This window comes from Rhamphochromis sp. 'chilingali' (assembly GCF_963969265.1).
Source record: "Rhamphochromis sp. 'chilingali' genome assembly, chromosome: 12".
Lineage (NCBI taxonomy): Eukaryota > Metazoa > Chordata > Actinopteri > Cichliformes > Cichlidae > Rhamphochromis > Rhamphochromis sp. 'chilingali'.
In genome coordinates, this window is record NC_137939.1 from 1,044,318 (window position 1) to 1,060,782 (window position 16,465).

The 16,465-nt window shown below is 42.5% G+C and overlaps 1 protein-coding gene across 2 annotated transcripts; it reads right to left on the reverse strand.

Annotated features, from left to right (window-relative positions):
* Positions 1 to 160: 160 nt before the first annotated feature.
* uba1 (ubiquitin-like modifier activating enzyme 1) lies at positions 161 to 16,099 on the reverse strand. 2 transcript variants are annotated; one of them, XM_080900116.1, is made up of 26 exons: positions 15,888 to 16,099; positions 12,673 to 12,789; positions 12,535 to 12,593; positions 12,261 to 12,429; positions 9,191 to 9,325; positions 9,001 to 9,107; positions 8,826 to 8,916; positions 8,564 to 8,696; positions 8,363 to 8,460; positions 8,051 to 8,197; positions 7,701 to 7,877; positions 7,377 to 7,484; positions 7,207 to 7,287; positions 6,359 to 6,511; positions 5,644 to 5,809; positions 5,350 to 5,546; positions 4,888 to 4,952; positions 4,289 to 4,484; positions 3,331 to 3,405; positions 3,058 to 3,247; positions 2,828 to 2,913; positions 2,372 to 2,464; positions 1,927 to 2,118; positions 1,521 to 1,622; positions 1,323 to 1,423; positions 161 to 1,234 (listed from the first exon to the last, which is right to left on the reverse strand). In XM_080900116.1, the coding sequence occupies exons 2-26, from the start codon at positions 12,787 to 12,789 to the stop codon at positions 1,099 to 1,101; spliced, it is 3,174 nt and encodes a 1,057-aa protein (XP_080756242.1). In that variant the 5' UTR covers positions 15,888 to 16,099; the 3' UTR covers positions 161 to 1,098. The 2 variants fall into 2 exon arrangements, with proteins under 2 accessions (XP_080756242.1, XP_080756243.1); XM_080900117.1 differs by lacking the exon at positions 15,888 to 16,099 and adding an exon at positions 14,270 to 14,487.
* Between the last annotated feature and the right edge of the window lie 366 nt (positions 16,100 to 16,465).

The following is a 16,465-nucleotide window of genomic DNA, read 5'->3' on the forward strand; positions in this document are numbered from 1 at the left end:
GCATTTCCCGGATGTGTTTAATAATGAAACTTCTCATTAACACGAAACAGGTCAGACAGGAAAAACAAACCTCTGACACTTTAACATTGCTGAATGACACTGACACGGTCGGTGTGTGTGTGTGTGTGAGACACAAAAATAACCACACAGTCTTCTTCAGTATGTTTTTACATCTTTATTCACTATCACACTAAGTGCTCCCGTTTCAAGATACATCTCGTTGCCCTGTTCTTACAGTTAAGTCATTTGGAGTTAACAAAGTAGAAAGACAGTTTAGGATCTACCACGTGTGTGCGCCAAAACTCTGTCCAACCACCCAAAAAATAAAATGGAAAATAACAAAACACATAAAATATAATGAGAAAGAGAAAACCAATGTCATGTGCACGAACCCCTCCCAAAGCCACAGAGTGGGTTTAATGAGGGTGTAGGGGTACCTCACACTGGCAGGGGTATTCAGGTGGTGTGAGATAGTCAGATATCCAGTCAGGAAAGGCTTGGGCTTATTGGTGTCTCCTGGGCTGACCTTTTACATATTAATTAGGTGCATATGTTAAGAAAAAACAAAACAAAAGAAACTAATGTGGGACTGTGTCTATGAGACAGAGGTTGGAAGAGGGAGAGAGCAAGTATAGTGGAGGGAAGAAGGTGGATTAGATTAAAAATCAAACAAAAACCTCCATTACTGCTGAAGGCCAATAAGAGTGATGGTTTTTAGGGACACTGGTTGGGATATGGAGTACCAAGAGACCACTAAGGCTTATCAATTCACTCAAGAGGTTGGTGCTTTTGAGAAACCATCAGGATGTCCAGTGTACATGCTCCCTTCCTCCAGTGACACCCCTGTTCCCACAGCCAAGAACCAACTGGATTCTTAACATATACAGTTATTCTTAATTCAGCTTACTGGGGCTATGTACACTCAGGCACAGGTTTACACAAACCACAGGCCTAAAAAAATACTGATTGATCCAATACAGCTGACCTGGATCAACCCACGCACCCCCAATCCCCATTTTAGCTCCTCACTCAGAACACCCCCATCCCCATCTCCCCCCTGTAACTCCCACCCTCCTGCGGGTGGGCTCAGTGCGGAGCTCAGCGGATGGTGTATCTGACATAGGGCACTTCCACGTCTTCGTCTGAAAGGTCGTTACAGCATAGCTCAAACACCAGGGCTTTCACGTGTTTGCCCAGCTTCTTTTTGGACACCTTCGTCACAATCTCCGTCATACTGCAGGACACAGAAAGAAAACCAGTGAATACAAACTTTAAAATTCCAGCATGCAAATGAGGAAGCAGGTGTATGCACGTGCACTCACGGTAGGTCCAGTCTCTCTTTAAGTTTGGCAGCAGGCATGAAAAACGAATACAACATGGACACTCCCTGAGAAAGCATGGTGATCTCCAACTTATGCTCATTCTAATACAGAACAGAAACAGATCGTGGTTAATTGTATGCCAAGAACATGTCAGTGTGGAGAAAAGCAACCAAAAACCAAACCATGAGCTCAACATACTTTAAAGTAATCCAGAAACTGTCGGAGTGTCATTTCTTCCCCATTGGGCTGCAGTCCTGTGACCTCAAAGCGATCCCACAGCGTCCAGTCGATTTCATAGTACTGCGAAAAAATGTATTTTAAGTATATACATATTAATTATAAGAGATCTTAATTATAAGCTCAATAAGAAAACCAGTTATTACATTAAAATTTCTCCTCAGCACACACTGATGCCATCAGTGTGAGAAGACAAGTTGAACTCACTTACACCCAGGCAGTGCAAAATGCATCTGACTAGTGCATCAGTATTAGCATGGCTTAATCATCACAGGAGTTTATTATACTGGAGTCAAACATTTCTCTACAGCGCAGACATCGTGCGCATCTTTTTAAAATCTCAGCAAATGGTAACGTATTTGCTTACCTTGTGTTTTGGAGCAGCAATGGGTTCAGAGAAGGCAAAGAAAGGCAGGGCCAAGTTCATGAAGCCATTTTTGTAGGACTCCAGCTTCTTGTGTCCTTTGATAATCTTGAAGAGCTCCAAGCACACTAGGCCGACAACTGCTGCTGTGGTAGTGGCGATAGCAGGGATGATCTTACCAGCTATCAGTTTGCTCTGTTTGGTGATTAAAAGGACAGTGATGAAGGGAAAAAACCAAACAAACAAACAACAACAAAAACACCCCCCAAACTTTATAGTGCACATAGAGAAAAAGCAAAATGTAAATTTCTGAGGTTGAGTTTAAGTTGTTTGTTTTCACAGAGTGCACTCTCAAATGTTTTTCCATTACTATTACAAAACGAATACTATTAGCAGGCACATTTCCCAATTAACACCAGTGTGAGAGCAGCTGGGTCTGTTTTCTTACCTTGTGCCTGTCTGTGGGGGGGATGTCATAGTTCTCTGCTCTCAGGTTGGAGGCTGCCACAATGAAGTCCATGTGAAAGTTGGTGTCATCATCCTGTTAACATATAGGCCACAGCCATTACAAACCAGAAGTACCAGTAGTGTTGATTCAAGTTATATTAATAGGTTGAAATTCTAGCGTGAGAGTTACAATGTTCTGGCAGTGCACCACTTAAAGGCATCTAAGCAGAGTTAGCCTTGAAAGCTATGGAAACAATACTTTCTTACTCTCATTATTATTAACAGACTAGGTTTCCAATTGGCCTCACTGCAAAGCCAGATGCTGTGTTTTATTGAATCTTTCAGATAAAAAGAACAAAGTCCTCAATGCCACTGACTAGCTTTGCTACCGGCAACTGTAATAAATTAAACAAATGTTATTTATCTTCATTAAAGCTGACAAAAGGAGACGCCTTACCTTTTCAAAGTCAATGGAGGTGAGTTTGAACTGGAAGGACTCTGGTGAAGGCAACATGGCTTTCAGCTCTTCCAGTTTGGTATCATCTGCATAATCACAAGATCAATGGTTGCATTACTGTCAAAGCATCCACAATGACACATGACTCCGTACAAGATTCACAAACAACTCTTAGCTGATGTAACATCCCCCCAAAATATGCTTTATTACACAACCACATGTGAACATACCAATAGAGGAATTGTTATTTTGCAGTTCCTGATCAGAGACGTGGATTTTAACTCCTGAACGTGGGGTGAAAGGGGGCACCTTGACATCCTGCAAGATCTTGATCACACCTGCACGATCGGTGCTGCCTTGCAGGCCGTATGTTTGAGCGAACAGGTTGGCTGCTGCCACAACATAGTCCATATGCAGCTCCTGAAAACAACATTCATTAGTTTGAGCCTGGCTGGACTAGACTCCGGTAATATTAAGCTTATAAATGACAGCGGCACACTTACATTGGTAGTGCTGAATTCTAATGGGTGAGGACATCGCTTTGGGCCAGACCAGAAGGGAGCACCGGAACTAGTGAGCTAAAAGACAGATGATAAATGTATAAGTGCTATAATGGAAACCTTTCATGTCCATTTTGTAATTTCTGTGTCAATTGCATATTTATTAAACAGGAAACCGTGGATAAATGACAGGAAAGGGGGTGAGAAACTACAGATGCAAACTAGGGTTTTGTGGTTCAGCGTCAGTACTGCTGACTGAGCCACTAGGCAGCCTTTCGTGCAATAGATACGCAGCAACTCAAACTGCCGTTTGACTCAGCTGAAGTTTAACAATGTAATTTCTGCTGTTTCTAATGTATGCCCACCATCTATAAATGGCTTTTCAGGGGAAATGAGATGTACAAACTGGCATGAATAAGTACACAGGAAGCCCCAAACTGTCTTTACACAAGAGTGTAAAGTAGTTTACTTTTATATAAAAGTCTCTTAATCATGACAATGTTTTTGTGACTTACTAAAATAATTTATCTGCCATCAAACGATTTTAGAAATGTTCAAAACCAATATCACGGTCCGAGTATGGTTTACCATGTTTGTGACAACTTTCATGCTATAAGCTAAAATCAGATTATCAGCTGCTATGCTACTCTGTGCTAACACGTGCTGTAACACACAGCAGCACCTCTCACTAAATTTGGTGTCACTGAGCCGACCTGCACAGAGCTCAAAAACAGAAGACAAGACATAACGTGTGGCCATTGCAGAAGTTACATCTTCATATAATCTGTTGAATAAGTTAATATTCCAATACTGTATGAAAAATGACAACACTTTTCTTGTTGCTGAAATGAATACCACCAATGCAACTATAGCTGCAAACAGTTGATAAGACGCGTAAAACCAAGATCAGACAATAACGGTTAGAAACTGATATTCATCTCGTAGCACCTTCACTTTGTACCTGATCTGGTGGGAAGTTGTGCAGTAGCTGGCGGATGTTGTTGCTGTATTGACACTGCCAGTGGTTGCGAGCCCAAGCTACGCAGTCAGCCCAGTTTTGGGGGCAATCTGTGACAAGACTCTTATAAAGAGCCTCCAGCACCTCCGCAGGCTGAGCTCCTGGAAGCTTCAGAGTACGCTCCATGAACTTAGGATCTCTGCAAGAACGGAAATTATAAACCTCATTGACTAGTTTCGACGATGTGAAGAGCTGTCATCTTTTTTTAAACCATTTACTCTGCAGGCTGATTTTATGAATTATTTCGAGCATGAGGTTTGGGTTAGATTTTACAAGAAGACAGCTCAATGGCGCCACGAGAACCAAGAGGGGGCTGTGACATTTACAAGATTGATTCTTAGTTGAAAGGCAAGTTATACAAGTTTATAAGTACTGAATTACCAACAATCCACAAACACTTATGAGACTTAATGAGGAAATTTGTCCACTAATGAAAAGTCATTTTATCAGTGAAGAATTTCTACGATGAAAGGAGCCCAGCATATAGGCAAGTAAAATGCTGACAGGTGATTGCATTAGAATGACAAGGAAAAGCGACATACGTGAGGTACTGCATGGCATTTTCTGGGGGTTGTTTGAATAGTCCCTCAAACTCATCGCGGGCCCACTGCACAGAAAGAACCACAAGGACAGCAGTTCAATAATAGAAGTACGAAATATTTGGTAAACCTACAATAGTTCCATTCACACTGTGACACACTAACCACACACAGTGCTATTAAAAAAACAAAACCCTATATGAAGATATCAAGCATATGAAGAAACAGGTAATGCAATAAAATTCTCTGAAGCATATAGTGCTGAAGTGATTAACTCCTCTATTACATGTGTGCATTGTGTAGTTGGTACACCAGGTGGAGTCTTTTAAAGTAAAGATTAACACAAAGGTTTCTGTATGGCTGTTCTCAATACTACTTTGTGGGCCACGCTGACTCCAAGCGTCAGATTTGATCCTGCCTGGCCAGTCTCACACTCTGAGACTCTCCGGCTCTGCATATACTAACCTGCAACGTGTGTTCAATGGCATTTGGGAAGTTTTTGAGGGTGCAGATGGGGATGGACTTCTCAGGTGGATCTTGACTGGAGCTGTAGGACTCGGTGAGGAAAGGGATCACAACCTGGACATTGCCTTTGGTACCCAGAGTGCCTGATTCCAGTAAGGGTTTACGATAGTACACACACCTCCGATCCATATACATCCCTGAACATTAGAGGAAAACGCACGTTTTTTTTTTTTTACTGAATCCATTTCCCCCTAGTTATTAAGCAGTTATTCTTAATGTCTCATCATCTCTTACGTGCATCAACGTTGTCCAGTGCATTGGCAACTCCATCAAGGCTTTCAAAGAAGTCGTCATCGTAGATCCTTTCTGTGTCAGGGCCCACTCTGTTCTGGTGACCTGTGATCTTGATTGCCGGGTTCATCAGTTTCACTGCAGCAGCAGCCGTGTCACTCTTCATTTTCTGTTAACACACACACACACACACACACACTAAACAGTCAACTCACTAATAACATTATCATAGGTGACCAAAAGAACAAAGATCAGAGGAGACATTCTGTACAGAGGTCACTGCTGTCCACATTAATGCTTTCTTTTCCAGGGACACAACAAAATGTGCACTCCTTTAAAAATATTGGTGTCCAACAGCTTACGTCATGTGAGGGTTCCTCCCATCAGTTTCTTTTGGGCATCAGATAACCTCAGATTAACTGATAGTGCATACTAGCATTTAGTAGTCTAGTGATACTACAGGTACAAAGCTGCTCTCAAGTCTCAGTTTGTTAGGAGCTGGTAAATTTGCTTTGACTTTTTAAACTTTAAGAAAACACACACGCGTACGTACACACGCGTACGTACACACACACACTGAAGTTTAAATTGCCTCTATCAACATACAAAACATAATCTATAAGTGCACTTCGGTGTTACAGGAAAGCCATAAAGAGTGCTGTGCGGAAACATCGATCAATAGAGTTCATCAAACAAGTCGAGTTAAGATGATACAGACCGTAACGTCCCAAGGTCTGAAGAGGAACTGCCTGTTGAGGTTGGATTTCTCTATGGTGTCCATGTCAGTCACAATGACCTCTCCCTCCCCAGCAGCCAGTCCAATCATGGCAAAGTTTTTCAGCAGCTCACAACCAATGGCACCAGCCCCAACCTGGAAGGATTAGAAATTTGTGAATAAAGCTATAATGGGTCGTCATACAGTTGAACCTTCCATTTACACGTGTCACTCACTGTCAGAGAAATGCTTATGGTTAGTGGGTAAAGCTGACAGTCTTTTTGCCGGATTCCCACCAGAAAGGTTAAACCCAACAGCTCTGACATGCACTGGGACATGGTGGGTGGCACTCAATTAACATGGCAGTGTCGATACACTATTGTGCCAATTATGAGACAAAGAACTAACAGCTGATATATTTTGGCTTAGATGCAGCTGCCACCATCTCACTCACGATCTCAAATAGTAAATAACTGCCCATGAATATCCCAAGAACTGACAGCGTTCTTTGTCACTGTGCAATTAAATCAAATTATAAATAAACAAAAACAAAAAAACCTCAACCGAGCATTCAAACAAGAATGAACTTTCTGTTGGACAATTTTAGGCACAAGAGCAAAAAGATAAACACTACCACTAAAGATCTCATAAGATCCATTTCCCCTAGCATCCTGAGAACAGCACCAAGAAATATTCTTCATCAGACTTTAGCTCATAGTATTTTATAGTGGCATAAAGGTATTTCTAAGTTTTTGTCTTTTGCACAACATTTTTCTGGCAACCTTATTTTTTAAAACTTCCTAGTAACAGGAAATTGAAGAAGGCAACAGAACTTTTACACTGACACTCACCAAGAAGTAACGCTGTTTGGCAAGCAAATCCTGCATTTTGGTGCCAAACACTGCAATCTGTCCATCATATCGACAGTTTTTCTTGGAGAAAAAGACATAACAAATTTAGCACCATCATTTATTGCAACTACATTCAGTACTTGCATTTTGAATATGCTTTGAACACCTACAGGGGCACACTCTTCCTCTGTGAGCATGAATCCCTCCTCTTCAGCCAAGCACTCCAGGGCATCAAAGTACAGCCATTGCATTATGGGCATGAATTTTCCTGTGCATGCCTAAAACATCAAACAGCACATGAAATACAGGAAACCCTTCTCCAAAACACGTCTAATCATACTCAATGTAAAATGACTCTTCATAAGCATTGATAAGAACGGGCTTATCAGTGCCTGTTGATTAAAATAGATTTTTCTTTAATATAACGAACAACTACACTTAATATTGTAGGGACAAAGCTTTCATCTTCAATTTGCATACAGCTTTCCACTGACCTTCATCACTTCCTGTGCAGCCAGCCCTCCAAAGAAGGCATTGACAGGGGCCAGGTCACCAGCAGCAACATATGACATCTTTTTGATAAGAGATTCATTCAGCTGTTCCACTTTGGCCGACCCAGTCTGAGCAGAGTTCACGTCTTTGGCCAATGCCAATAGCTCTTCACCATCCGCCTGGAATGCACACAGTTCACGGTAAATTACAAAATATTAACTATAAACAGACTTTATTTTTGCTGTGTTGTGCTGCACTTTTTTTATGCGGAACTATTTTATTTTAGCACAAGCATTTAATCAAAGTGGTTCCCCCTTTCCAAGAAGATCCCACCATCATGAGTGATATGTACCTGGCTCCAAGGTGCTGGAAGATGGCCATGTTTTTTCTGGAAGGCATGGATAGCCTGGAAGCCTAGGTGCATGTGTCCTGGAAACTCCATCTTGGCAAAGTCTGTCATCAGGAACTCAGGCTGGGCCAGCGATGAGGAGAGAGATTTCTGAACAGGGAAAGAAACGCAAGGTAGTGAAGCTGGGCTTTTCCACTGGTGACAGCAATGCCAGATGGTAAGGTTATATTGGTATTACCATGAGAATTCACACTACACCATCTGTGGAAATGAGATCATGCTAGTAATGCCATGTGCAAAACGGCAGCTACTTACAAAACTGATCTTCTTGGGCATTTTAACCTGGGAAACTATTCCTCCTCTTATGTAATCTGTGAAGCCACTCGTGTCACAGATGCTGAAGGTGTATGGACCTAGTAAAATACAGGACATTGCATGAACTTGTAAACTCATAACAGAGTGACCAAAATGTATTCAATGGTGGAACAAAAAAAAAGAAAAAGAGTGTGTTCTTACCAAGAACTTTAATTTCGACCGGCTTGCAACCATTGAGCTCAGTCATACCCTGAATCTCAGTAAACGTAACATAATCTCCACTCTCGAAGCCATGACGAGCTTCATCCAGACATGTCACGACCCCTGCACTGTCCTGGGGAAACCAAAATGTGCAACTTTTCAGGCACTGCTGCCATGAAGCTTTAATTTACTCCTAAAAAGCAGGTAGTAGTTAAAAAGAAAAATCAGCATTGTCAGGGGGGATAAAAGAACCAAGACTAACCTTTGTGATCATGGAAATCATAGCACTTAATGGCTGCTCTCCATTGGTGTCATACACAATCATCTCTTCTCCAAAGTCACAGAAAAGTTGACTACAAAAGAGAAATTAGAGCACAAAAACATTAGATGCTGACGGATGCACTGCATGTGAACACTAAACAGAGTCTTAATCTTACCCAAACAGACCACGAGTGTCTGCAACAATCAGCTTGATTCCCTTGCTGTGGCAGAACTCTCCTAGAGTCTGCTGCTCATCCAGAGTTGAGTTAGTCAGCACTACCACCTAGATTTCAAAATAAGACAAAATTAAAAACTCTTTCCGAAATGGTAAAATGACTAGGGAGTTTTCTTATGCTAAATTTATACCTGGAACTTGGTCAAGTAGTCTTCAGTCAGTGGTCCAGTGTAACCAGTCACAGGAACATAGCTGTTCAGTTCAGCCAGGCGGGCCTGACTCACTTCTGCCCTGTTCTTGCCCAGGTCCTCCTCCCGAAGGTAAAACTAGCCATACAGAAATACTGATGCTGTCATTAAGCAATAACTGCCAATACTATAGCCAAACATGACATTAAGGAATATTCTAGTGAATAACATTGACTCAGTGTGAACTTTACTTCATTTGTGTGTTTAGCCATATTCTTCTGTGGGTCCGCCTTTTCTTTTGAAAGGACTTCAGAATGTGTCAACGAGGATAAAAACAACAGACTACCACTTAAACGGCTTGACTGACCACAGTGTACTCCCTGCATTCTCACGCTTAAGTCCATGACATTAAAATGGTTATCAAGAGCAGATGAGTTTTATTTGTAGTTATGCTGTTATATTTATGAAAGCTAAGCAGTGATTAGATGAAAAGAGAAGAAATCCCACCCAACTCAGTTTGGAAGTGGACTAACATTATATTGTTAAGTGGTCTTGGCTGGTTCATTTGCCCTAAACCAGTTTGGACTGTCAGCCCAGAGAAAACCAAGCAAAGAAACCCAAGTTTAAGGTAAAATGAAATATAGACTAAATGTAAAATTTGGTCTCAAAACTTCAAAGCATTATTTGAGCTCCTGAAGCACATCAACAATAAGTGCTTTCTTAAACTACAGGTTAACCATTTCTTTTTCCATATTTCTGTTATTAGGACCGAATCACATAATTGAAAACACAAATGTACAATGCAAATGCAATACACTTAAGCTGCCCTGTAAATAAATTAGGGGTGTGTCTTATAATAGAAGCCACAATACCAGTGTATCTTTTTAAATGAAAAAATGTCATATCCCAACATCATTCGTATAAAATGACTATGTTCCCAAGCGAGTCTTAAAATCTGTGTCTAACCACGATGACACTTCTGTAGCAACAACACCAGAAAACTGCCTCAAGTTAACACCCAAGGAATCTGTTCATACATGTTTGCAGTTTGATGAGACATAACAGGATTTCACAGACAAATAAACGCAATCTACTCTGCTGAAATTATGTCCTTTAACAGACTCGCTGTACTACGATTATGAAACTGGGAAGAGGCCACCCACTGGTAAATCTGGGTCAGCTCATGGGTGGGGGTGGCTTTAGTACCCTTTCTGGATGTTAGCAATACACAACAACACATAACTCAATAGATAAAGCCACAGTGCACTTTGGAATCGTGCTCAGACAACAGGCGAGTCCACAAACTGCAATTCCCTTGTGTACCGTATTTTCGCAACTATAAGGCGCACATAAAAGCCTTAGATTTTCTTTAAAAAGTGCGGCGCGCCCTATAGTGCAGTGCGCCCTGTGTGTTGTAAGGAGGACGTAGTAGAGAACACCATGAGAACGCTAAAGGGTGAAGTGTGGGCGTTGATCGTATATACCGGGACAATCGCACATACCTGTATAAAAGGACAGGTATGTGCATTATGTGGAACATCGTTGTTTTAACAACCCTGAAAATGGCAAAGAGACACGCTTATGAAGCACAGTTTAAACTGAAGGCCATCAGCTACGCGGAGGAACATGGAAATCGAGCAGCCGCGAGAGAATTTAAGATTAATGAATCGATGGTTTGCAAGTGGAGGAAGCTAGAAAACAAGCTCCGACAGGTCAAGAAGACGCAGCTGAGTTTCCGCAGACATAAGGCGAGGTGGCCCGAGTTGGAGGAAAGACTCGAGCGGTGGATCATCGAGCAAAGAACGAGCGGGAGAAGCGTTTCGACGGTCACCATTCAACTAAAAGCAGTTTCGCTAGCAGAAGAAATGAAAATTGAACATTTCCGAGGAGGTCCGTCTTGGTGCTTTCGTTTTATGAAACGGTGCCATTTTTCCATCCGGACCAGGACTACAGTAGCGCAGCAACTTCCAGCGGATTATAAGGAAAAGCTGGCCATCTTCCGCTCCTACTGCAGCAAACACATTGGCGACAAAAACATCCAGCCCAGCCACATCACAAACATGGACGAGGTGCCGCTCACTTTCGACATCCCGGTGAGTCACACTGTGGAGAAGAAGGGGACCAGCACGCTAGCGATACGCACAACGGGGCACGAAAAGTCTTCTTTTACTGTTGTGCTTGGCTGCCATGCTAATGGACAGAAACTGCCGCCTATGGTGATTTTTAAGAGAAAGACTTTGCCTAAAGAGAAGTTTCCAGCAGGAATCATCATTAAGGCAAATGAGAAGGGCTGGATGGATGAGGAAATGATGAAAGAGTGGCTGAGGGAGGTGTATGTAAGGAGACCAGGTGGTTTTTTCCACGCATCACCATCGCTGTTGATCTGTGACTCTATGCGTGCCCATCTCACAGCCAATGTGAAAAAGCTAGTGAAACAAATGAACTGTGAGCTTGCTGTCATTCAGGAGGCCTGACAAAGGAACTCCAACCGCTGGACATCGGTGTGAACCGGCCATTCAAAGTAAGGCTGCGAGCAGCGTGGGAGCGATGGATGACCGATGGAGACCACAGTTTCACTAAGAGTAGAAGGCAGCGCCGGGCGAGTTACGCCACAATTTGCGAATGGATTGTAGATGCTTGGGCTAACATGTCTGCTGGCACTGTTGTTCGAGCTTTCGCAAAAGCCGGCATCATTTCCGAGGAGCCGGACGGCACGGAAAGTGACTCTGACGGTGAAGAAAGTGAACCTGGGATGTTTGATGGAGATTTAGCGCAGCTGTTCAGACACAGAGGATGAGGACTTCGATGGGTTTGATTGATGACAATTACCGGTAATAAAAAATGTGAGTACCAAACTCAGTTTTGCTCCCGCTTTATTTTTAAACACGCATACTTGTATGCGCCCTATAATCAGGTGCGCCTTATGTGTGTGTTAAATGCAGTAATGGCACACATAACTGAGACTGGGCCTTTTAGTACAGTGCGTCTTATGGTCGTGAAAATACGGTAACTTAATCGGGAAAAATAAACTACTGCAAAAAATTTTAATTTAAATATCTGTGCTTTCACACACCTGGGAAGAGAGGTCTCTCCATTCTGCAACTCCTTCGTCATGTATAGTGACACTTCTAACTCCTCCCAGGATCACGTTCTTGGCAATCTCAACTCCAAGGCCTCTCATACCAGAGATGAGGACATTGGAGTTCTGCATGCGCTTCATAGCTTCATGGCCCAGCACGTAACTAAATAATGACATAAAGAACCATTGGCATCATTATGCATTGGTAGATGTCAAGCCCAATAACCATCAAGTCCAACATCACAAAAAGGAAAAAAAAGAAGCTTACAGCTGTCTTGAGTACAGGCCTTCATCGATCTCAGCATCATTGCCATTCTTAGCCATGCCCTGGGAAAACAACACGAAGTGCAATCAGTTTACGTTACAAGTTCTACTCACTCTATAGAGTAGATGTGTTTGCACTCACGTTGGCAGGTGTGTGGGACAGATCAGTTCTGACAGAGTTAGAGGAGGAGCAGTGGGATCCCGTCTTCGTCTCTGTTCCTGACAAGCGACGCTTCTTGGACAGCGGCGAGCTGGACATCTGTGCATTAACCACCATCATAAATTAAGTTGTCATTCAAGCACATGAATGTTACCAGTTAACAACTGCCCTATAACATTTTGGTAGTTTGCAATAAATCTAGAATAAAAGAAAGACATTTTACATCATTAAGAAAAAAAAGAAAGACAGCACACTGTCAACAAGCCTGGGTTTCCTGAAGGTTCTCAGAAGCCAACTGATTCCAATTCATATAAACTTCAGTAATTTTATAATTCGTTGCTATGGTTCCATTATAATAAATACCTAAACTAAAGGCTAACCAGTCCCCCTCATTTTGAAGAGAGGATTTTTAGCCTAGAGAGCAGCTGGGCTGGCTTCAGGCCAAACACAAATCTGCTAGAAAACGAACTGAGGCTGGGAAGAGACATGAATAGCATTACGGTTCTTTCATACACACAGAAAGCACAGGTTTGTTTAGATACTTCTATTGTTTTTTCCTGGTATTTATCGACACCCAACATGTTTCAAGGAAAAGAGCTGAATCATTAAAAGTTCACTGCGGTAAACTGAGCAATACCACACAATGGCTGGCAGGTGCGGACACAAGGACCACACTGTGCTGCAACTAAGTTGTAGATGGCGACGTTACAAGAAAGCTCTAAACGGCAACATTTAATAGCAATGCATTTACTTATGTATTTAGATTTCTGATTAACGCAGTAGTCGCGATAAACCTCTGCACTCGGAGGGCCGCAGCGTTTTTCAAATACAATCTGGGTGCACCAAAAAAAAAAAAAAAAAAAAAAAAAAAGGTCGGGCACAATTTCCGCATCCAATGCGGCGCCAACTTCCGTGCATTTCCCAAGGCACACGTATCAGTTTATAACCCTCTCTACGACTTTAAATTATGACGAGGCCTGGGCAAATTTTCATACGACTGCAACCAGCCTAAAATAGCCTTCATATCACCGTTAACTGAACGGTCGCGCTTGTCAAAACCGAAAATGAAGGCGTCCGGCATGATACAGCAAAGCCGCCCGGCTGTTACTGTAGTTTGCCAATCCTACTAGAAAACGTTAGCGGGTAGCAGTCGATTTAAAGATCTCAACGTGTGGAAAAATATTAATTAACTGTCAGACAACAGCACCAATAGAAAACTAAGTAGGTTCCGAGCAACTAATCGGTTAAGTGATTTGGCAAGTGGACAGAGTCTAAACATTAATAACTTAGAGGGAAGAAAACACCAGCTTGTCAGCTTATCCATTAGCAGCTCGGCCTAGGCCCGCATTACCCTCAGTGCGGAACACAATTTTACAAGCTAGCAGCTGTGGCTACACTCCAACCGACCTCGCACTGGAGAGCAGCGGATTTGACAGTAGTCTACCACAGCTCCTATGTGGATATGGGTAAATGTCTAGGCATCTAACAAACAGACAATTTAACTTTGTCACTTAACATAAACACCGCGAATACAAGCCAAGCCACTACACTCGTGCTCCATTGATTTCCTTTTCCTTACCAATAATCCTTCTCGGTCCCTTCCCAATGCGAACCCGCTCCTCTCCTGCTGTGTGTAGCTGTCAGTAAAAACGCTGATTGTATATTCGACGATTTGTACAGAGAAAAGAAACGCGATGCGGGATTGGGGTGGTCTGCACTATATTGTCGAGTCACTATGTCGTTGTGCCGATAGTCTCTCCTATGTAATTGCGCTGCTGGCTTTGCGACTGCAGACAGGAACAAAACCAAAATGGCAGATGGGGAGAAAGGGGCGGAGGAGCTGTGACGCAGGGGCTGAAATATTCAACAGGAAAGGGTGGCTGCAAGCACGCTGCTCATCCAGGTCCTCGGCTCATTGGCTCTTCAAGCCCAAGCTAAAGCGCGTTGATCCCGCCCTCGCTACGAGAGGATGCATGCCAAATATCTTACTGTACAATGAACAGTAGGATCTCCAATAATCTAATGAAAAAACCCAACACTTAATGAGAAAAATAATTGCGGGTATGTCTGAGACCATTGCATGAAAGGATTCTCCCTTAACGGAGCTGAATGTAACTCATCAGTAACAACACCTTTGTTTCAGAGGCAGATTAGCAAGGACCAGTCATCTTCATGTGAACTCCATAAACAAAGCTGAACACCAAACTTGCAACAATGCACCATCAGAAAGAACACATTTCACAGTTAAACGCCATTAGATATACTCTCACTGGAGCACAATTTGCTACATTCCACTTAACACACCGATTGTTTTGACCATTTTATGAATTCAGCAATTATCACTACTCAAGTCGGATAGTGTACGATCCTTATTAGCTAGTGATGCTGAGCGTCTGGGCGTTTTAGTCACACTGAGGTTAGGGGTGAGCATTCCTTGCAGAAGAGTATTGGGGGAGGGGGTGCCTAGTAAATGACAAAGGCCCTGAAAAAAAAAAAAAAAAAAAAAAGAGTGGGCCGCATATACTCGGGTACACATGTCGAGGTGATCCCCTATTTTCATCTTCCAACTAGAAAATGTTTTGAACTGAAGCATACGAATATCAATGATGTCCGAATAATAGGCTGCCTAACTTGACAAGCTAAACACAGACTAGCCAGTGTTAGGTTACTGTGATAACGCCGATAAACGTGCTATCGAAACGGGAACCCTACATATACAAACGGATATACGAGGAAAAAAAATAGTGCCAGCATGTACGCTCGTGATGCCAGTTAGCTCGTGTCTGTCTTTCAACGTAGTATCCATCAAATGTTTGAAGCAACTAGCCTTCTAGATACCATTAACGTTATTTATCGCCTAACATTAATTAAAACAGCAACCCCGTGCACATAAAAATGTACAAATGCTAATTTGCCGTTAACAGTTACGTGTCAGTGTCTTGTTAGCTACCGTTAGCGGAGCAAGGAGCTTAAATGGTTCGCTCAGCCGCCTGCAACTAATATTAACGACTATCGATAACGCACATCAAAAGACTGCGTAGTTGTTAGCTTGTGTGCGGCTAGCTTTCGAGCTATCTAGCCACCCAGCGACTTTTTCCCCGTCTTGTGCCGCTATGTTAGCTAACTAGCTAACATTAGCAAACTAGCTGCGGCTAACATAACCAGGACGAGAGCTTACACAAGTGTGCAGAACTTACCACATCCGATATTTACTCGGCCTGATCTGGAGTATTAAAAATCGCCTTCTGCTTAAGCAAAGAAAAACAACAACCAAGGTGACAATTCAACACCGCCACTGACTGCAAAGTGAAAAGTGTGTCACGGTGGCGGGCTCTGTGTGAGTTTTTTCCGCTGGACGGCTGCCTGTCCGGCTGTTCCCAAACCGTTTCCCCTCACTCTATTTCAGTTGAAAGCAAAGCAAAGCAGCAACATGTGCACGTTACAGGCACAACCATCATTCTGGGTCTTGGGGTTAATTGAAAATGAATATGATTGGTTTGTGTCTGCTCTGTCTTTTAATTAATCGTTAACGCTCACACATCCCATCTAGAAGATAAAGCGTACTGAATATTACACTGCTTTGTGGTTTAGTTGTTTATTTAGAAACAAGACTACTTTTTCCACCCCCGTACCCTTACAAGCATGGACTAAACCGAAGTTCACGCAGTGCCTTATGGGACTTGTAGGCACATAGGATAACATAATAGAACGCCTGTCAGAAATGTGCCTTTTGGATAAATGTTGATTAAGCACGTAAAAAACAAAACAAAACTCG